Source organism: Paramormyrops kingsleyae, chromosome 7 (assembly GCF_048594095.1).
Source record: "Paramormyrops kingsleyae isolate MSU_618 chromosome 7, PKINGS_0.4, whole genome shotgun sequence".
Classification (NCBI taxonomy): Eukaryota; Metazoa; Chordata; class Actinopteri; order Osteoglossiformes; family Mormyridae; genus Paramormyrops; species Paramormyrops kingsleyae.
The window spans coordinates 20,565,189-20,588,007 of NC_132803.1; the positions used below are offsets into that span (position 1 = coordinate 20,565,189).

Sequence of the window (22,819 nt, forward strand, 5' to 3'; positions counted from 1 at the left end):
ACGAAATGGGACAGCCATGTCCCATGAAGTGTGCCTTGATCAGGGGACTCTGGGGGACAATGCACACCCCTTAGATTTTCAGAATAACTTTCACTCTAATAGTTATTAATTGATACATTGTATGCATATTACATGGCATAGGGGCACTGCAATAAAGGGTTAATAGCTCTGGAACGAAATGGGACAGCCATGTCCTATGAAGTGTGCCTTGATCAGGGGACTCTGGGGGACAATGCACACCCCTTAGATTTTCAGAATAACTTTCACTCTAACAGTTATTAATTAATACATTGTATGCATATTACATGGCATAGGGGCAGTGCAATAAAGGGTTAATAGCTCTGGAACCAATTGAGACAGCCATGTCCTGTGAAGTGTGCATTGATCAGGGGAACTTGGGGGACAATGCACACCCCTCACTTTTTCAGATTAGTTTTGTCTGTAATAGTTATTTTTTAATATATTGCATCCACTTAAAGTGCAATGGGGCAACACACTAAAGGGGTAATATCTCTGAAACAAAATGGGACAGCCATGTCCAATTGAGTGTGCTTTCACCAGGTATTGCCTCATGCTTCCAGTAGTGACTCTGACCGTAGCCAAATGCAAAACTAGTGAAAAAACAGTCAGAAAAGATGAGGAGGGAAAAATGTTAGTGGCCCCCACCTGTTAAACCATTCCTGTTTTGGGGGTCGTCTCAGGATGCTACGATTGAGTATGAAGTCCGTTCCATTTCTTCAGTTTCAGATGAAGAGCATTCAGTAAAAAAACAACCCTCCTTAATTATTGTTTTCTTTTTTGTTCAATGGATAAATGCTTAATGCTAATGTATTAATTGTGACGAAACACGTAATCAAGCAATTCAGCTGCGATACATTTGCTTTGTTCCACGGTGCACTGCCTAATTCACACTTTACAACTTACTTATGGATAAATTTGTGTTATCAATTAACTGTCAATATGTATGAAATGGAGCAATGGCATGTAAAATGGATGCAATGTAATAATAAATAACTGCTAGACAGAAAGTGATCTTGAAAATCCAAGAGGTGTGCATTGTCCCCCAGACTCCACTGATGAAAGCACACTCAATTGGACATGGCTGTCCCATTTTGTTTCAGAGATATTACCCCTTTAGTGTGTTGCCCCATTGCACTTTAAGTGGATGCAATATATTAAAAAATAACTATTACAGACAAAACTAATCTGAAAAAGTGAGGGGTGTGCATTGTCCCCCAAGTTCCCCTGATCAATGCACACTTCACAGGACATGGCTGTCTCAATTGGTTCCAAGGCTATTAACCCTTTAGTGCATTGCCCCTATGCCATGTAATATGCATACAATGTATTAATTAATAACTGTTAGAGTGAAAGTTATTCTGAAAATCCAAGGGGTGTGCATTGTCCCCCAGAGGCCTCTGATCCATGCACACTTCATGGGACATGGCTGTCCCATCTTGTTCCAGAGCTATTAACCCTTTAGTGCATTGCCCCTATGCCATGTAATATGCATACAATGTATTAATTAATAACTGTTAGAGTGAAAGTTATTCTGAAAATCTAAGGGGTGTGCATTGTCCCCCAGAGTCCCCTGATCAAGGCACACTTCATGGGACATGGCTGTCCCATCTTGTTCCAGAGCTATTAACCCTTTATTGCATTGCCCCTATGCCATGTAATATGCATACAATGTATTAATTAATAACTGTTAGAGTGAAAGTTATTCTGAAAATCTAAGGGGTGTGCATTGTGCCCCAGAGTCCCCTGATCAAGGCACACTTCATGGGATATGGCTGTCCCATTTTGTTCCTGAGCTATTAACCCTTTAGTGCATTGCCCCTAAGCCATGTAATATGCATACAATGTATTAATTAATAGCTGTTAGAGTGAAAGTTATTCTGAAAATCTAAGGGGTGTGCATTGTTCCCTGTAGTCCACTGATAAAAGCACACTTCACTAGATGTGCCTATCTCGTCTAGTTTTAAAGTTATTAACCCATTCATGTATTGTCCCATAGCACATTATACGGATACGTTCGAACATTCAAAAATTAATTAAAAATCGTACGTAAAGCAATCTGGGAAACAAAGGGGTGTGCAACAGTCGCCATGAGCCCAAAATGCTAACCGACCATGTCATTACAGCTGACAGGACCTATTTTATGAGCTATTAACGCGATTTTGCACAAATCACGAAATGGTTTGAAGCGACAAAATAACCGGTGTGCATTGTTGTCTGTGGACTGGACAACACGATTTTATCACTAAAAACGCCCCACCTTACTTCCGTGAAAAGTTATTGAAGCTAGAAAACTGAATATCGAATATGAGGCTAACTTAACCGCGGTCACAGACCGCTGTATTTACCTTATATATTAAAACATTACAAAAAGAAGGAAGCAAGGTGACTCTCACGCTCATGCAAGAAATCATACGGAAAATCTATATTATTCCATTATAAAATTACAATTAACCACATCAAAACTGCAAACCATATAGACAATTTACGTGTTAGTAATACTGATACATAGATGTAAATGAGTGTGCAGTCTCGAATTGAAAATTTCAGGTTAGACAGCTGACCAAAGTTGATGACACTGATTACCCTTATTAAATTGCTGCACAATAAATCATTGTACCGCCAGGCGGACAAGAAGAGCTGCTTACCAGTGTTCCGGGCAATAAAGTTTCCCTATGTTTCCCCTGTCGCGAGCTGATTTGTACACGGTTTCGCTGTTGTTTTCATGTCTTTTTACGAAGCTCTTGAGGTAAACAAGCCATGTATTTTAAAACATCACATGCCTTTTCTATGTTTTTTGTTTTTACAGATAATAAATGAAAGTATTTCATTTGCTGGATAGAGATATTTCTTGATGAAAACGCAGAGTAATCATATCACATTTGGGCCCTTGAGAAAAGCCTTTGTCCTCAACTTTGTCCTCCAAATATTCTCATTGTGTGGGTGCTAAATAAATGAGCACAAAGTAGTGTAATGCTAATGATGTAGTTAAAGAGAAAAAAAATGAACGTCAACAATAATACTGTACACCAAGGAACTGATTTGGATATACCCTTTATTTGTCAATGTGTTTGACTAATAAAGCACAAGCAAGTTTGATTTTTGAGCAAATATACAGATGATATATAGAGAATTTGCATCTGGAATTATAGTGCTACATCACATGAACAAATATTCTTTCCCTCTTTTAAAGATTAGGCAGATTAGGTTGTAGTAAAAAAAAACATTATATTGTAACAACATTTCTAGAAAACATAAACAACATCTGCAAAGAGTATGAATGCTCCTGTTAATCTAGTTTTCCTGAAATGTGTAACAAAACCCTTCAGCTATTCAGCAGTGTTCGGTATTTATAGTGTCCCCTTTGCAACTGCCACTGGAGAGACCTTTTGTATTGCAGCTGCGGGTTCGAGAGCGTTGACCGGCCTGGCAGCTTGACCAGGGAGACCAGCAGTTCCAATTTCCTTCCTGGATAACATTTCCTACTAAAACAAAATCTGATGTGAAAACATTGAACGGAAAGATGCAGGATCGCCAAGCTGCAGAAGTAAGGCGATTGACAACTGTGGATATGGACACAAAACAGGAAATGATAATTATTCATCTGGCCCCATGATATAATTAGATAAAGTGACCTACCCTCCAGTAAGTCAGACTTAAGTGTCTGACATGCCAGTCCCTCAAACTGGGGTGCGCACAGACATAGGCACCGGCCGTCGATCATTGCCACTGTGCCTCCATTCTGGCAGGGCTGACACTTGCACACACTATACTCAGCGATGTAATCCTCAGTCGCTCTCTCTATGTTGCTTTTCTTGGTTTCAGCATGGAGCATATTTACAGGAATCAGAGACAAGATAGGCTCCGGCTGTCGGTAAAAGAAAATAGTAAATACAACTCCATCTGTCATGCACTAGGAAAGCAAAGGCAAACCAGCGGCAATGACAATGCATTTGACTTCTTCAGGCCAAATTTTTTATTTATTATTCAATGAAACTATGTTAAGTCACGTTGCATTTTATTGTATATTCATACTTGACTGGAGAGCAGAACTGGTGCATCATGAAGTGATTTAGCCCACTGAACGTAGGCTTCCGGATCCAGCACACCAGTTTTCTCTAATTTAGTCTTCAGGAAAGTAGCAGCTACTACTGTGCCTCCATTGATGGACGTCACCACCTTGTCAATGAGTGCATCATTATTTCCGGTTTCTATGTGGAAAAGCCAGGTAGGGGTCAAATATTTCTCAAATAGTGCTCAGTTCGATGGTTCTCTTGCCACCCAAAGAGACAACATGGTAACTTTTCATCAATGAACTAACCATTTCCTGAAACTCTCACTTTTTCACAATTTCCTGTGTCCAATCTCACAGTGGTATCAGCCTCGAATTTAACAGAGAGGTCAAGGTTGAGGCACTCCTGGATTTTCTGCTCTGTCATTTCTGGAATTAACAAAATATTGAAAAGTGCTGTTTGAAATGAACCAGGGTAGTTTAAAATAAAATTCTGTAATATTCCATGAAATACATCTTTTTTAAACCACTACTGTTCTTCAGCAATACTGCATGCAAATTCACGTTTTTATATTTATGTCCAATAATATAACATAATAAGCCAAAACAAATATTACAGTATATGGTTAAAGTCTTCAGTAATAGAGTATACTTCATATGTAATTAATACGATTATAAAACTGATTTTTCAGACAGCATACTTGTTGTCTTCATGACTTCCTTGTTTATGACATAGACAAGTTCGTATTCGCCGCCTGACTTTCCAGACATGGCATAATGTGTTCCATAATCTTCCAAGAATCTGAAGTATTCCCCCTTGTTGTACTCCACTGGCAAATAGGATATGTCATTTAGAAAGATTTCTGTCAACATGGGATCTCTTGACCTCATTCTGAATGTGCTCAGCTGAACCTTGCTTTTAACTCGCATAAAACTCCTGTGCTGAAAAGAGAAATTAAATCAACACGTTGCTTAAAAGATTACCTAAAAGGTAGCAGTCGGTCTATAAGTTTAATTATATCATATGCTTGTCTTCCATTAAAGTGATGAAAGTTCGCTGAAAGATTATTGTGTAGTTAGACATTTGAATTGTCAAAAAGGTGCCTCTGGGTTTCATGTATTATGTAATGTGTGAGGCTGGCTCAATAGGTGATAATGTTTGAATCTTATCTCTATTCTGTATGTGTAGAGTGTCACATGGGTTTCCTCCCAGAACCCAAAGACATGCAGTTAAATTAATTGCCTGCACTACACTGCTATTAGTGTGAGTGACCTGCAATGGACAAGCATCCCACTCAGGGTGTACCTCAACCATTCAGGGTGTACAAGCAGTCCCTGGGTTAAGAGCAGACAACTCATTCTTACAAACAGACTAAAATTTTTCTGCTAAAAATTTGAGTTGAATACAATGGTTTGTAATAACGAAGGTATGCACTATGTTGAAACCCCCATGAAAACATTGCACGGCCTCAGCAGTCTGTCTGCATGAGGTACAGTACAGTATGCAATTACTTTTGTATTATTATAATATACTATATTATTATTTTGCCAACTTATCTGCAAATTTGATTTCAAGAATGGATCTTGTTTGTAACCTGGGGACTGACTGTACCCCTTTGCTCCCTCCAAGAAATCCTGATCAATACTGCCTACAAGTCCTACTCGGAAGATCTGAATAGGATCGAGTTGGGGAATCATAATTATGACTTGACGCCTGTTCAATTGGTTAATAAAATGTATTACTTTCGAAATAGACATAAATAAGGGCTTTCTACGGAGGAGTGTAAGAATAACTGAAATATGTAAAACATATTTAGAACGTAATTGTTTCCACTAGGACTGACATGATCACGTCGCGATGGAATCACGATTGTTTCACACATGAACAATAATCACCAGTGCTTCAGGTGACAGGTGAAAAATTTGTCCGGCTTTTTGGTCATAAACTCAGTAATCTGTATGAATTCGAAATATGTTATGTTTATTAAATCCGGCTAGCGGAGCATGCCCCATGCTATTGTTTTGGTAAATCATGGAAGCAATATAAGTACAGAAGTGGCGGTGAAGAAAAGGACAGCTTAACAGCCACAAAATTGTTTGAAAGAGGAGATATTGTGGATGTGGTAGAAAGATGTCGGTGGTGTGGTGGTACTTTTTGCAGTTTAGTTTTTGCAGTCAGGCACGGTTATTAAACATAAGGATACGTCGAAGTTACACAGACTGCTGACTTTTGGGCGTAACATTACGAATCTCATTAACATTTTTGGCACACTACTAATCTTCTTAAGTAATAAATGTCCGTATAGTACCGAAAAGTCTGCCTCCGGACAAATGTCTCATCCGTCATCTAAAGCCCTGAAGCCGGTTGCACAAAACTCCTTCAGTTAAGATTTAAGTTCGAGTTTAGGTTTCCATAAAATAAAGTGTGTTGCACAAAAAAACCTTACGTTTTTTCCTTAAGGCTTCATTAAAATGTTCACTTAAGTACAGTGGTACCTTGGAACACGAAAATAATTTGTTCCAGACGGCTGGTTGCGATTTGGTCGAGGTCCAAGTCCAATTTCCCCATAAGAAAATTAATTTAATCCGTTCCAGACCGCCCTAATGTTTGCCTATTTAAACTTATCTACTTACCTACCTAATGATAAAAAGCATTCGCAATCAATATAAAACTAATACACACATGAAAAGGCACACACGCAAAAGCAATAAACATAAAATAAATGACAATCCCATACTCAGAAGCGAGAGCAGACAGACATGCAGCACCTTAAAGTCTCACTATAATTTCATTTTTAAGTTCTACAATTACTCTCAACACTTTCCTCTTTGGTTTGCTGCTGTCACTGCAAACTTTCTTATAGGGCCCATGATTACTGTACGTATCACTAAATGTACAGTACTGTAGATAACAAGAAATAACTCAACACAGGAACGCTTTCGCACCTTCGAACTCGGTCGGGAGGTGAGACAGAGTGATTCATAGGGCATCAGAATCCCAGTAGGTCCATTTTCCTTTGTGTTGTAGGGGCTCCTACCTATTAAGCAGAATTCATTCTCCCTTACCTATGCTCATACGTGCAGGGTGTGGTGATCAGGCATGCCTAAGCGGGGACGCGGGCTTTTCGGTGTTTAGGCACGCTGAAATAAATACACCTGTTTTTTGGCGCTCTACATGTGGTAACTGCCACTTTCCTTTTTTCTGCTGCACTGCAGCTCCACAGTGGTGAGCCCAACGTTTTGGTGCGTTTGCTTTTTGCTCCAACCATGCTTGCGAATGCAGTTGCGCTCAAACTCCCAGAGTTCTGGTGCGGCCAGGCGGCAGTTTGGTTCATGCAGGTGGAGGCTCAGTTCGCCTTGCACGGTATTACGGAGAACGTGACTAAATATTATTACGTCATTGCAACACTGAACAGCTCCACAGCAGCTGGAGTGGTGAGTCTGCTACAGAACCCTCCGGAGGCAGACAAATATGGTGCCATAAAGTCTCTGTTGCCGAGCACTTACGAGCTTTCCGAGACAGAGCACGCTCCGATTGCTTGCGTTGCCTGGGCTGGGCGATTCATGGCTCTCGGAGCTGATGGATCACATGCTAGCTCTCCTAGGTGACCATCAGCCGTGCTTTATTTTTAGGGAGCTTTTCCTACAACAGCTGCCCGCAGACGTGTGGGGGGCGTTAGCTAACCTCCCGCTTAAAGACTGTAGGGAGCTTGCTAGGGAGGCCGACAAAGTACACACCGCCAGGCTGGCAGCTTGTTCAGCCGTCTGAGCTCGGAGCTCAGATAGCTCCCCGCCGCGTGCTGATGCTACTGTCTCAGCCGCACAGCGGAGCGGTATACCAGGCCTCTGCTTCTACCATGTGCGGTTTGGTGACAAAGCAAAAAAATGCACCCCCCCCCTTACCGTTTTAAGGGGATGGGAAACGCACGGGCTGGCGCTCATTAGCAGCAGCGACCATCGACCGTTCCAGCAGCCTGCTCTTTGTCACGGATGCTGTGTCTGGCCGCCATTTCCTCTGCGACACGGGCGCGCAGCTCAGTGTTTTGCATGCGTCGGGAGTGCATACGTGCTCCGGGACGAAGGGCTCAACTTTGGAGGCCGCTAATGGCAGCAGTATCCTGACTTATGGCACTCGTGTTGAGGCAGTCTGTTTTGATGGCCAGCGATTCTGGTGGCGTTTTGTGGTGGCGAAGGTGTCCACCCCCCTGCTGGGCACCGATTTTTTTATGCGCTAACAACCTGCTGGTGGACATAAAACACAAGCGCCTGGTTGATGCCATTAGCAGGGCTGGTTCGTCTCAGCTGTCTAGTGCCTTGGGGGCAAATGACACCTTCACCCGCCTGCTTGCGGAGTTCCCAGACCTCACCTGGCCCACCTTTACATCAGTCACAGCCAAGCATGGTGTTGAACACCACATTGCCCGTCCATGCCCAAGCCTGACACCTTGATGCGGGTAAATTGGCCATCGCTAGGGCAGAGTTTGCGGCATTGGAGAGCCTTGGTATTGTTTGGGGTTCCATTGGAGAGCCTGGGCCTCCCCTCTGCATATGGTACCCAAGCCAAGTGGGGCATGGCGCCCATGTGGCAATTGCCGCTGGCTTAATGACGCCACAACCCCAGATCGCTACCCGATCCCACACATCCAGGACTTTTCTTCCCGATTGGCGGTGGCATCCATTCTTTCAAAGGTTGACCTGGTGCGTGGCTACCATCAGGTCCCAGTACATCCAGGGGACTGCGGTCATCACCCCGTTTGGGCTTTTTGAGTTTCTTCGGATGCCTTTTGGGCTTAAAAACGCTGCCCAGTCTTTCCAGCGACTCATGGACAGTGTCCTGAAGGACCTTCCGTTCCTGTTTGTCTATCTGGATGACATTTTGGTGGCCAGTAACTCCAGGGCTGACCACATAGCTCACCTTTGGACCCTTTTTGAGCATCTGAGCAGTCATGGGTTAATAATCAACCCACAAAAGTGCCAGTTTGGTTTGTCCTCCATAGACTTCCTTGGCTACCGCATCACGGGCGATGGGGCAGTTCCAAAGTGGAGGCCATCTCTTTATTTCCGCAGCCTGCTACAGGTAGGGCCCTGCAGGAGTTCCTGGGCATGGTTACTTTCTACCATCGCTTTATCCCACGGGCTGCCCAGCTGGGGCGGCCGCTGTATGAGGCTCTCAGGGGTAGGACGGCCAAGCAGGTTCTTGAGTGGACTGCTGAGCAGACCCAGGCTTCTGTAGCTACCAAGTCTGCTCTGGCAAACGCGACCATGCTGGCCCATCCATTGTCTGATGCTCTGGTCGCGCTCACCACTGACACCTCAGACTACACTGTGGGGGCCTTGCACGAGCAGTTCATGGAGGGTGCCTGGCAGCCGCTGGCCTTTTTCAGCCAAGGCCGCATCAGCGGAAGTACAGCACCTTTGACCGTGAACTTCTTGGTCTGTACTTGGCTGTGCGTCACTTCCGGTTCGTCATAGAAGGCCGCCCAATCACGGTTTTTGTTGATCACAAGCCCCTGATGTTTGTGATGGCTAAGACATGGGATGCTCGTCAGCAGCGGCAGCTCTCCTTTATATCAGAGTTCACAACTGACATCCGGCATGTGGCAGGGAGGCATAACCAAGTTGCTGACTGTCTCTCCCACTTGGTGGCAGGTGCTGTGCACTTGGGAGTGGATTATGCTCGATTTTCAGCGGATCAGTGGGTCGATTTGGAGGTGCAAGCTTATAGGACCGCAGTCACCAGTCTGCGGCTGGCAGATGTTCCCTTCCTTGACTGTGGTGTCCACCCTCCTGTGTGATATCTCAACCGGTCTGCTAGGCCTATCGTGCTGGCTGGTTGACGTCATCACATCTTCGAGGTGGTGCACGGGCTTTCACAGCCAGGCAGACGAGTGACTCAGCATCTGATGGCCGCCAAGTTTGTCTGGTATGGGCTGCGGAAGCATGTCCATAGTTGGGCCGCCTCCTGTGTTCAGTGTCAGCGTGCTAAGGTGCACCAACATACCAAGGCAACGCTGGCGCCTTTTGTGGTGCCTGAGCACCGTTTTGACCATGTGCATGTGGACCTGGTCGGGCCTCTTCCCCCTTCCTTGGGTTTTACTCACTTGCTAGCGGTGGTGGACAGGTCTACTTGTAGCTACCAAGTTTCATACCTTTGTCATCCACCACCACGGCAGATGTGCCCAGGGCTTTCATCGGTGGTTGGGTGTCTTGTTTCGGGGTTCCGTCTGATGTGTCTTCGGGCCGTGGAGCCCAGTTCACCTCTGAGCTCTGGGCTGCAGTGGCCCAGGTTTTGGGGGTTTCCCTCCATCGTACCACAGCCTACCATCCGCAGGCCAATGGGCTGTGCGAGCGTTTTCACCGCTCCCTGAAAGCCGCTCTTCGGGCCAGCCTCAGGGACAGCGGCTGGGTGGACAGGCTTCCCTGGGTTTTGTTGGGCCTCCGGACCGCTCTCAGGCCAGACCTGCAATCCTCGTCGGCCGAGTTAGTCTATGGGCAGACTCTGCAGATGCCAGGGGATTTCCTGCCCACCACCACAGCCCCTTGTAGCGCCGAACGCCAGCACTCCGCTCTGCAGGACTTGGCTGGGGCTTTCGTTCCAGTGTCCACGACTCAATAAGGGGTGCCCCAGTCACATGTTCCAGAGGGTAAGGCCTGCATACGTCTTTGTCCGCCATGATGCTCATTGGGGCCTGCTGTGGCCACCTTACGATGGGCCCTTCCATGTGCTACAATCTGGGGACAAGTTTTTCACACTGGACATTAGGGGCAAGCCAGACCGGGTTTCGGTGGATCGTCTGAAGCCTGCCAAAACTTAAGGTACCTCTGACTATATCTTAACCGACGAGTTCATGGCGATAAATAAAGAAAATGAAGGCATCCTGATAAGAGTGTCCTGCAACTGGGAGTACCCAATGAATAAGATTAATGATAATAAATTTATTTTATCTGACCGACAGTCAATTTATGATTTTATTTATATTTAATATTTTTATTAATAAGTGCTGGCAAGTTTCACCCTGAGCACCGGCAATCTGCTCAATTTTTCCTCTACTCTTTTCCCAGTACCTCCGCTTATCTCCCAAGTTAGCGCAAGTGCTTGTCGTTAACCATCCAGCAAAGTTTATCGTTCCACTCAGATATCCTTAGTCAAGGGAAAAGTACCTACTTGTAGAGAAAACAATACAGGAGGGGGAACCGTCCACATTTTCATCAGATAAAGTTGTAATAGGGACAAAATCCGGCTTTTAAATTTTTATTTATATTCGCCAGACGAATAATACGTTGCATTTCGTCATTGTCATTAAACGTACATTAAAATCATGTTTTTTGTTTTAGTCATCGTCACGCAAAATAACCCGTGAACAAACCCATTAACGAAATTAACATTGGAGGCGATAACAGGTATCACGGGCAGCAGGGCAAGCAAACAAATGTTCTCCATGGAAATGTTATTGCCGTAAAATGTCTTTCAATGCAGTAAATCCTGTACGACTTTTCCCCAACTAAGAAAACCTTTTAAGGGATTCTGTGCAACACCCTTAACGAAATCTATAAGCTAAAGAAAAACTAAACCTTAAGTGTCATACTTAAGGTGTCTTGCGCAACCAGGCCCCTAGTGATTATTGCACATATGGTGTATATATATATATATATATATATATATATATATATATATATATATATATATATATATAATCACAATTACATAGCGATGTGGTCGTGACAACCCTACTTTCCACATCTTGTTCCAAATTTATATTAACTTAATATTTTGATACATACCTTAACAGTAGAATATCCACTGAGAACTTTTATGGTTTCATTCTTTTGATTTTTATATGCCATATTCACAGAAGTGCTATTATTTGATTCAGTTTCTGAATTATCTGATTCAGATGTGAATTTGAAAGAAAGGTCAGCTTTTAGCGATTGCGTATTTTCCTTTAAAATTTCCTTCAGAAGAGAATTGGCTTCATTAAATATTTCCCTTGAAATATGTTCATCTGCAATGGTCTGGACAAAACATTTACTGTTTAGCATGTGATTCATTAGGCAAACAAAGATAAGCTGAAGAGCAAAACAACTCATGACAAAACAGATTATAATGACATAAGTTCAACAGCATATAAACTTACTTATCAGGATGCCTTCATTTTCTTCACCCATATATATATGGGTGCCACAAGTGTAATGCAGAAAATGATAACTTTCAATATCTTAATTACAAAGCAAAAGAAAGAAAAAAGCTGAACAGTAAACCCACCACATAGTCCAAAGTGGCTACATTCCAAGGGAGGCGATGGTATTTTAATGTGTTTGTGTCCTTCACTCGTCTGCAGAAGCCATTAAACAATTCATTTTCAAAGGCATTGCTTCTCGGGTCTGAACCAAAGATGTTGATGCTGTTTAAACAGAGGAACATAACTAATGATTACAAAATGATAACAAGATGAGAAGTAAAATCCATAATTCCCCACATCGACTTATTTAGTAAACAGCTTTAGTAAACCCAGGAAGCGCAGGGCATAGATGCTATTCCATCAGGGAGCACATACTCAAACATTAGGTGCAATTCAGAGAAACCTAAGTGCATGTTGCAAATGTTAACCTTAACTGCATGCTTTTTAATTGTGGAAAGAACCTGAAGCAGTCATGGGTAGAACATGGAGAATTGTAATGTGCATAACAATCATCAAGAGGAGAGAATTTGAGAGAACTGCCACAAGGCAAGGGACAATGGACTTGGGAGTAGGCATGGTAATGAAATAGAAGGGGGTTTATTGCACTTAAAGAGCAAATTCAGGAAATAAACAGGATCGCAATGGATACAAAATGGGAGGACAGGAACAAGGGAAGGCTCTGGCAGCACACAGGTTTGATATCAGTGATGGGACTGGGGAAGACAGGACTGGGAAGCACTTTTATAGAAGATTGACAAGGAAGCAAATGAGAGGCATCTGGAGTGATTAACACAAGGGCAGGAACCAGAGATAAAACAAAGGAGTGCCAGGCGTGGCTTGTTAGGCCCATGCCAGGGAAGAGACAGGAAGGTCTGGTGGATGTGGCAGGCTGGACGTTACAGGAACTTACCCATATCCAGCTGTTCTACCCAGCTCAGATAGCTCCAGCTCCTGTTTTCCACAGGGTGCACGCTTAACTTCCTCACAGGTGTCTTCATCAGAGAAATCTCCACAATCATTGTCCCCATTGCATACTAGTCTATTTTTAATGCACAGTCCTTCAGTTAAAAGGATATAATAAACATAATTGTCTTTATATTATATGGATTTTTTTTATTGCAATCTGACGTTCATGCATCATACCAAACAACAATATGAAAGGCAAATTTTTATTAATAAAATATGGAAATGGGTGACTTCTATCAGAAAATTGTACAGTAGCTAGCTTCAATAGTAGCCGTTATTGATAAAATCAGATGATGCTTATCCCTGTGAACCGTGTTCAGTTGTAATGATTGTGTTCTCATTGTATTCAATTATAATAATCGTGGAAATATTGTAAAAATAATTTAATCTATAGTTCATATACCTATAAACTTTAAAAAGTGGGCAGTTTCAAAGCAGAAAGTAAAATAAGTAAAAGATCAGAAGATGGGGGTAAAAATATATGACAAGATTGGGATCCACCAAATTGGATAAGAGAAGCAAAGGATCTACCAAGACTCCAAGGGACATTCTAAGGGAGCCATGGGAGATTTCATTAAAAGAATGATGAATTTCTCCATGTTGCATTAATATCACATGCTTTCCCATCAAACTCCTCAGAGCGATGCATTCTTTCACTAATGTTTGGTAACCTGACTAGATAGCTAGGTGCTTGATTTTATACACCTGCAACAATGGGTCTGAATGAAACATTGAGATTCAATGATTAAGATGTTTGTCCCAATACTTTTGTCCATACAGTATAGGTCGGCGCTATTTTAGAGTAGAATATACCGCATATTCATTTATTTGGATTGACAGTTATTTGGATTGACAGTTAATGTACCTGAGTCACACTGAAATTCAGTTTCTGAACAAGGATGCTTTATTTCCTCCTCACAGACATGATCTGTCTTGCAGGCCTTCCGATCTCCTAGGCGCTGGTTGCATGGTTGGCCATTGAACTGCCCAAAAACATCTATGCTTCTGGAGCGGAACTTAAAACGGAGAAACCCAACTGGTTACATATTCCCATAATAATCATGGATTCTTTTTTTCCCAAAATACTCTGAATTTCACATGCTTTTTTACAATGATCTTGCACCTCTTAGGCTTCTAGGATGTCTGGTGAACAGTCATATGTTGCAACCACTCACCATACGTTTGGAACATGGATCACACCCGCTCCACTCGCTCCAGGGGCTTATTCTGCAGTCGACCGCAGCGGGGGCATTAGCTTCCCTCACCGTCCGTTTGCTGGTACTTCCACCACTGGATCAGAGACAAGGTCCACCGAGCCAGCACAATGAGTATAACTTATGCCTCTTATTTTTCTAATCATCATTCAATCATTTTTGGTAACCACAAAATTATTAAAAGTTTGGTAGTTATTTCAGCAATCTGTATGTGCTGTTGCGCAGTGTACGGCAAAGTCATACTCCTGGTCATTCCTGGTGCCAACGGTGATTTGTTGAAAAATGCAGAAGGAAACACAGAAAGCTGCTGCAGTCCTCATGATGGGGGCACAGAGTGTAATACCAGATAACCAGACTTGCGCTCCAATACTTTAACGAAACTGTCTATTAATGATTGCTTGGGGGGGGGGGGGGGGTGGCAGCTGCATATCAAAGTTCAGATGTGGAAATTTCTGACACAACTCAGTACTTTCCGAAAAATCACCTTTAATTTTCAGTATTAAGAGTTACAAATATTGCAATATAGGTGACAAGTGAGAATCAACAAAGATTTTATTGTAGCATAAAATAATGGCAGTGAGAGTGGATCAAAACTATCCTTTGTACTTAGTGCCTTTTTTGATGCTAAAGGTGAAGGTACTTTATGTGGAATCTTTACCATTTTGCAATGTGTGATTATTGAATCTCTTATCCTTTCAGTTCTCGTAACAATAAAACTTCACCCAAAGCTGATCACATTCCATTGAGTTTCACAAAGTATCTGAGATGAATATTTTGCCATCCCATGTACCAACAAACTGGAACAGTGGAAAAAATACATTTACCAAGAGACAGAATTGATTTCCTGCATTGTGAAGCGATAGGCCAAATTCTCTAAACTGAATAATAATGAGTATTAGTGATGCTTCTGTCATCTAGATATTGTAAATTCCTATTTGCTCATTGACAATAAAGTTCATTTTGAAATCTGTATATTATGCATTTTGTGATAAATTTAAAAATACCACTGAAACAGATGTAGTTTTCTCCACAATCACAAAAATCAAAGAATTGTCTTATATTTTCCAGAAAAAGCGCAATTTCTAATTTATTATTCGTGTTTTTGGAATAATTGATTTGCCTTGATTTAAATGTTGAAATCCATTTAATATTTTTGTAATCAAAAACATATAGTGGAAGGTATTTCTATAGTTCTATAGATCATTATATTATTCAATGATTGTTCTCCCCTTTCTAAATTTCTCTGAGGAAGTTTAATTTAGTTTGTAATTTCACTGTACAATTCTTATTCATAAAAATAATTAGTGGGTTGGGAATAGACTTTCCTCATTAGTGGTTACAGGAAAAGCAACACAAATATTTAAATACATGCTGTAACCAACAAGTTTTGTAATCACTTTGCTTAAGAACAAGGTCCAACAGTCTCTAATCAGCACTCTATTTTTCCTTAAGCCTTTTTTCACAACAGAGGTGTGCATTATGATAAATGTTGCACTATTAGACATCATGAGTAAAAGCAATGATAGAACTTAAGAAAATTCTCCTAACTCTCCTGTTTTACTTGGGAATCATGCTGTAGAGCATGAATGTTCAGTTCACACTCGAGTACTGTAAGTGTCTGTAGCCCTGTGATTCTTACAATAAACTCCAGGCTATCCTGTACTTGATAAGTGGTTGTGTAAGTTGGTTAGATGGATAATTTTTAAAAAGTTATTGAGTTAATATCAGTAGAAGATGGATTAGAAAGAGACAAATCTGTTAATGAGATGTTTGAACCAACTATATACACTTATTGAGAGCATGAAGATGTGGAACAAGGAACTACATAATCATTGATTTAGCATATCACAATTCGTTGATAGTATAAAATGTTATTGGAATTATGTTAAAATATGTATGCTTTCTGAAAAATAATTAAACCATAACAGTGGCACTGTACCCACCCCCGGTGGTTAGTGAACGAATTAATACGCTATCAATTTTGACCGCAAAGGGTACTTCTGTTGTTATAAGACTCCACTTCAAGTATAAAAGATTCCACATGTCATTCCAGGAAATTTAAGGGTTTGTAGAAGTGTCGTAATGTTAATGATCTATTTAAATATTAGAGGTTACTGGTTATCTTCTCCTGTCAACAGTGAGAATCATACTCAGTAGATTAAAATTGGGAACCTGTGCTTTACCAACACATTTCACTAATGAACAGATATTCCATTAAGTTTGAACCCTTTATTGGTCGCTTAACTGTAGTCTAGTAATTTTCATTACACAGTACGAAAATATATCAGATGAGAAAACTCCTGTCCCTAATTTATAAGTATGGCAGACTTATGGTACAACAGCAATATGTGTATTATAAGACAATAACATGATCATTGAGAACATACATGTTATTCTTAATCTTGCACTGATGGACTGGTATCCCATCCAGACTATTTCCTTGCCTTGTGTCCTGTGGTTCCTGCTACGGGCCCTCTGTGACTCTGTACTGGATATGTATGGCTCGGTGTGGAAACCTAAAAAACTAATGTTAAAACCATTTGATTAAAACGTAAGCATCCAGTCACTGAACGGTTACTCCGTCGCTGATCTCTAATTTCTTTTTCCTCATTCCTTGCTCCTCCCGCTCATAGCATTCCTCACACTAGTCTGTCATTTATAATGACCCCGTCTTACCTTAGCACTAATGCTTTAATTGTTAATGTAACATTTTCTTGGCCATCTCCTCTGTTTCCAGTTTAAGATTGAGGATCTCTAATGAAAGCTCTCTGCTCAGATATACAGTTGCCATCTGCCCGGTTTTCCCGGGATTGTCCTTCTTTTAGAGCAACTGAAAAAAATGAATATTCTTTCCCGGAACATGAACTTTTTTTTTTTTGTTTGTTTGTTTTTTTTTTTGCGAAAATGTACATCTCATTTAGAGTTTCATAGTTTCAAAGACAACCTCACTTGGTTTCCCTTTTCTGCTATTCTTTTTTTTTGCTGACTATGTTTATACATCCAGTCCTGTATCCGTAAAGGGTTAAAAACCGGTTAAGCGCTGCGACGATTGGCCATCTCTGTACTTTTATTTGATTGGTAGCAGAAACACTTATTTTATTGCGTAGTAGCTGCGCGGGCTGTCGGTCTGCTGCGCACATTCACGTCTATGAGCCCACTGTGACTTGTTAGCTAGAGGTAACGTCGGTTTAAGAAAAAACTTTCTATTTACTTTGTCGGTTTGTGAACTGGGGAGAGTGACGGGCGAGGATGACGACAAAACAATATCGACGAACTACCAGCGTCAAAGAAAAAAGCGATTTACAATGTACAACTTTCTGAACGGTTAAGAGCCAACCAAGGACACTTGGGGTGGGGTGGGGGGTCCAAAAAGCAGAATTTCCCAGTTAGCTGGATAACTTAAGCAAAACGTGAAAACGGTCCATTAGGAGGAGAGGTAAGCGACCTTCATATGAGACAATCCTTACATTTGGTTTAAGATATCTGGCTAATGAAAAAGTACTGCTTTGTGGAATACACTCCTTTCCAATTCCCCGCCACTCATGTTTTGTGTCCAGCTAATATTTCAGTTAAATAGGAAGCAAAAACAGCGCTGGAAAATCATGCAACAACAAACTAGCACCAGTCTTCCATTAAGCAAATTCAAAAATCTACCAATTGCAACTTTTGGTCAAAGCATAAGTTAGATTAAACTTTAAATTATCATGTTTGGGCTTTAACGTATTCATTGAGGGACAGCAGGGACGTCTGCAGGCAGCAAAACAGGATGAGAAATACACATGGAAAAGAGGTGAGAAATGTCAGTGTTAGGTTGTCCAAATTCATTAAGTTAAAAAGTTGTTTATAATGTATTATAATACATTTATAATACTGTAGCACCGGCAGGGGTCAGCATATTCTGGCATGCTCGTGAGCAATTGTAAATAGCCCCTGTCTGTAATTGTAAATAGCCCTTGTTGTATTGTTGTTTTTAATTGTTGCATTTCCCTATTGTGGCGCATGTGTTTGCCTGTGTCTTGTGTGCACCCTGTCTGATCCTCGCCTGTCCATAGCTTGTATAAATCTCCCACCCTGTGTGCCCCTTACAGTTTGGCGTCTGACCCCCTTGTGTTTCCACTGTGTGTATTTGGGTTCGATGCTCGTTGGGTGCCTGCTGCAGTCCTGTTCAGGACAATAAAAATAGCATATTCTTTTGCGGGAAGCAAGTCTCCTCGTTCTTCACTGCTCTCGTGATTCCTCGGCCTGCCTGGGGTACATTGGTGTCAGGCGTGAGATGCTGGAAGCGATCCTGCTGGCACAGCTGGAGCGGGCGCTGTACAAGATCATCTGGCAAGCCTGTTCCACGCCTGGCGAGCCTCGAGACGGCTGAGACGCGGCAGCACGTGAGGAGGACGACTAGGGACACGAAGCTCGTCTGCTGGTGCTGCCAGACAGATGGGCACCAGGCACACCATTGCAGCATTGGCAGACAAGCAGGGGACTCTGGAGCAAGGAAAGCACCCTCCGCTCCATCCAAGACGCACTGGCACAGCCTGCCCTGAAGCCGTTTCTGCCGGCCCGTCGGACTTGCGTCTAAGACAGCGACATTGTCAAGCTGGAGACCATGGAGCAGGAGTGATGGGAGATGGAGTGGCTGCGTGTTGAGCTGGCCAGCTGGGACCAGGAGCGTGACTGCAAGGCGTGCTTGGCTGAGGCAACGGAGGCTGCATTACGGGGTCATGAGACAGTGAGGCGGAGGACGGGAGGAGGCATGTCACAGTTAGAAACCCAGCTGGCCGAGAAGCACCACGAGCTGCTGGAGGTGGAGGCACAGCACATGCAGGAAATCCGCGAGTGGTGCGAGGAGGAGGCCTGCTTGGCCCACCTCTGAGAGACTATCCACCTGGAGCACGAGCAGTTGTGTAGGGCCGCCCGACTCTGTGAGCAGGAGCCCCCGTGGCAGGACCTGCCTGCTGCACAATGTCAGGGCCCCACCCAGTGGAGGAGGAGAAAGAGGGGCCAGGAGGAAGCCGCAATAGAACGTGACCGCAGCCAGCCCATGTGCTGGCTATCCCCGGAGAAGGGGGTGTGGATGTGGGAGTCGATGGGTCCCGGCCAGGGAAACCCCTTGGAAGAGGCATTAGGTCCCCTTAAGAGGAAGGGTTGGCACCGGGGGGGGACCTGCTGTGGCAGCGCTTGCCAGCAGCTGAGCCTCGCCGTTGCCCGCAAGATCGGGAGGTGACGTCCTTCCCCTTTTTTCATTGGAGGCTGCCATTGGACCCCTGGGACTTGGTGGGGACTGGGGGTGGTGGTCACTGGGACAGTTGACCTTTGAGGGGAGGGCAGTGTAGCACCGACGGAGGTCAGCATATCCTAGCATGCCCACAGGCAATTGTAAATAGCCCCTGTCTGTAATTGTAAATAGCCCATGTTGTATTGTTGTTGTTGTTGTTAATGGTTGCATTTCCCTATTGTTGCGCACGTGTTTGCCCATGTCTTATGTTTCCGCTGTGTGTATTTGGGTTTGGTGCTCATTGGGTGCCTGCTGCAGTCCTGTTCAGGAAAAAGCATGTTCTGTTCCGGCAAGCAAGTCTCCTCGTTCTTCGCTGATCTCACAATGCCTTGGTCCACCCAGTGCTACAATACGTTTTATTATAATATGTATTTATTGCTAAAGGGAGTATACCTTTGGACATATCTGGACAAGTTTTTATAATAGATTAAAATTAGACAGTATAGATTTACTTGTCAAAGTGAAAAATCTGTATTTAACATAGAAAGGGACAGCAACAGACAAAGGTGGCCAGCATAAGTGCAACTGTGTCTGCGTCAGGACAAATATAGGTAAAAGAGGCAACTGAGGTTCCTACCTCTAACATAGTATATTTACAAAAAATGGCCGAAAGAATGGCCGAGTGCCTTGGTTTTTCACAAATCAAAGGTCGCAATCTTACTCAGATATGACTACCATCTTATTTTCTATATCAGTGGTTCAGATCCTTGGTATTAGTGGAAAATGCACGCACGTGTTTAGTTTACCTGTGCTCTTCAAGACTCATTTAAGAGCTATGAAAAGCTGTACACCATCCATGGTTTTGACTCAGACATTGTAATCTAAATAATGATTGGTGAAATGTATTCTCCTTTTTCAATCCTCCTTTTGCTGAAATACATTCAAAAGGGCTTTCTTTGAAAGGAAAGTTGACAGCACCCTTATTCTCTGTTTAAGTGTTACTTTTCTTAATTTTTTTAACCATTCAACCCAGTCCACCCATCCACCCACATATCTTCTGGAATCACTTCTCCTATTACAGGAAGCGTATGGTATGAGTGTTACAACCCCAGTCATAGTTGTTTTGCAGATCTGGTCTTCCTAGTTGGTTGGGTATGTCTATAGGTATGTCTTTGTATTCCTGATCCTGCCCACCACTACATCAGCATTCCTCTCTTTCCCAATTGGCTGATTCCCAACATACACTTCCTTTTATAGAAGACCTGCCAAGCACTGAAGTGAGAGGCCATTACTTTGAATTTGTCTCATTCTCTGTTGCTGTAAACTTCTCTGCGATCAACCATAAGTGTTTGACCATTTTGATTATGCTGAACCCTCATGTATTTGATTGCTTAGCTCTTTTCTGTAAATATCCATCCATTTTCCAAACCGCTTATCCTACTGGGTTGTGGGGAGTCCAGAGCCTATCCCAGAAGCTATGGGCACAAGGTGGGGAACAACCTAGGATGGAGGGGCAGCCCATTGCAGGGCACACTCACACACCATTCACATCTATGGACAATTTTAGTAATTAGCCTCAGCATGTGTTTGGACTGTGGGGGGAAACCAGAGTACCCAGAGGAAACCCCATGACAAGGGGAGAACATGGAGACCCAGAGGTGTGAGGCAACAGTGCTAACCACTGCACCACCATGCAACCCCTTTTCTATAAATAGCATGTATATATTTGTAAATATTGTATATACTTTGTAGCTAGAAAGTAGGGATTGCAACAGAATTCAGTATGATTTATTTTCTCCCTGTTTATGTTAAGATATGGAGTTAGGGAACTTTTGTGTATTTTTATATCGCCTTTCAAAGAGGGAAACAAAGCAATGGTCTTGTTACACTTCTAGACCCTACATGAGGATGTAACGTGTAGGCTAGTAACACACAGATTAAGAACAATTTAGAGACACCAATTCACCTAATTTCATGCGTTTGCACTGGAAAATCAAGAATCTGGAGTAAAACCACTGAAACGTGGAAAGAACATTTGCCTCTGAATCACCATGTGTCCCCATTCAACAATAATTAAGATAATTTCACTTTGAAAGCTCTCTCAAGCCTGACTATGAAACTGCTTCAAACACAACTGGAAGAGAGCTAGAACAGCACACAATGGGGGAAGCATGTATTATGATATAATGCTTGTTCCTGAGTGGTGTGTGGCTTTGTGGTTTAGGACTCTGTACTCATAATCAGAAGGTTAGCTATTCAAATCTCATGACTGGTAAAGTGATTTCACCATTGGGCCCTTGAATGAGGCCCTTAACTCCAATTGCTTCAGGGATTAGCTCACCCTGCTTCCTCAGTTGTATGTCACTTTGAATAAACGCATCTGCTAAATTAATGTACTTTGTTCGTATTTTTCCTCAGCAGTATCCCAAGAACCCCTGCATTCCTCCTGATGATCATAGCTTAGCTTCTGGCAACATTATTGTAGAATGGAAGTGCTGTAGATCTTTCAAAATGTTGCTGCCAGACTAGCTTTATATGACTAGCTGTATCCTCCTAAGGTTTGCCCACCCTCTCTGGCGGCCATTCAAATAGAGCTGTCCAGACCAGACATGTGAGGAGATGGGTGGCCTATCAGCTTTTTTTCTGCTGTCAAAAAATGTTCCAGAAGTAAACACAGCAGTGGTTTCATTTGCACCACCAGCAAGCAAGGAGTGAGTCATGGGGGAAATGAAGAACAAGTGAGAACAGTGAGAACTAGCGCAGCTGTGAGTTTTTGGGTTCAATTTTAGTATCTGCTCAGTTGACACATCCTGTTTTTATTAAAGCTTTTTTTTTTTTTTTTTTTGCATAACGTGCTTTTATAAAATTATTTAATCATTCGTCTTGCTACACCAAGCCTAAACAGAGGCTTATTACTAAGATATGCTACATTTGTATGTGTTGGGAAGTTGTAATTATAATCTCCTTTTCTCCTGTATGACAGGAAATAAAAGGTGAATGAGTGCTGCTAGATGCAGAATTGCAGAAAAACATGTTTTTTTTTTTGCTTCAGTTTGTCACCTTGTAATAGCTTGACATGAGTAACAAAAACATTATGCTAATGTATAAAAATAGCTACTGAAAACATTTATAAAGATCATTAAATCTTCTTTTGGTTTTAGTCATTGAAATTCAAATATGAGTAAATTGTTTGGGTCCCAAAAGGATAAAATGTTTG

General features: G+C 42.4%; 1 protein-coding gene and 1 long non-coding RNA gene across 3 annotated transcripts; one reads left to right on the top strand and one right to left on the bottom strand.

Moving 5' to 3' along the window:
* Positions 1-3,056: 3,056 nt before the first annotated feature.
* On the bottom strand, positions 3,057-14,712 carry c9 (complement component 9). 2 transcript variants are annotated; one of them, XM_023817929.2, is made up of 11 exons: positions 14,634-14,712; positions 14,352-14,466; positions 14,042-14,192; positions 13,121-13,268; positions 12,294-12,432; positions 11,813-12,043; positions 4,732-4,972; positions 4,340-4,459; positions 4,054-4,229; positions 3,658-3,886; positions 3,057-3,500 (listed from the first exon to the last, which is right to left on the bottom strand). In XM_023817929.2, exons 1-11 carry the CDS (start codon positions 14,708-14,710, stop codon positions 3,352-3,354), a joined length of 1,776 nt encoding a protein of 591 aa, XP_023673697.2. In that variant the 5' UTR covers positions 14,711-14,712; the 3' UTR covers positions 3,057-3,351. The 2 variants fall into 2 exon arrangements, with proteins under 2 accessions (XP_023673697.2, XP_023673696.2); XM_023817928.2 differs by having other exon boundaries at positions 3,057-3,503.
* Positions 14,713-17,511: 2,799 nt separating this feature from the next.
* LOC111847063 (uncharacterized) lies at positions 17,512-21,994 on the top strand. The gene is made up of 2 exons (XR_002839002.2): positions 17,512-18,180; positions 18,479-21,994. It is a non-coding gene; the product is annotated as an uncharacterized lncRNA (long non-coding RNA).
* Positions 21,995-22,819: the final 825 nt, after the last annotated feature.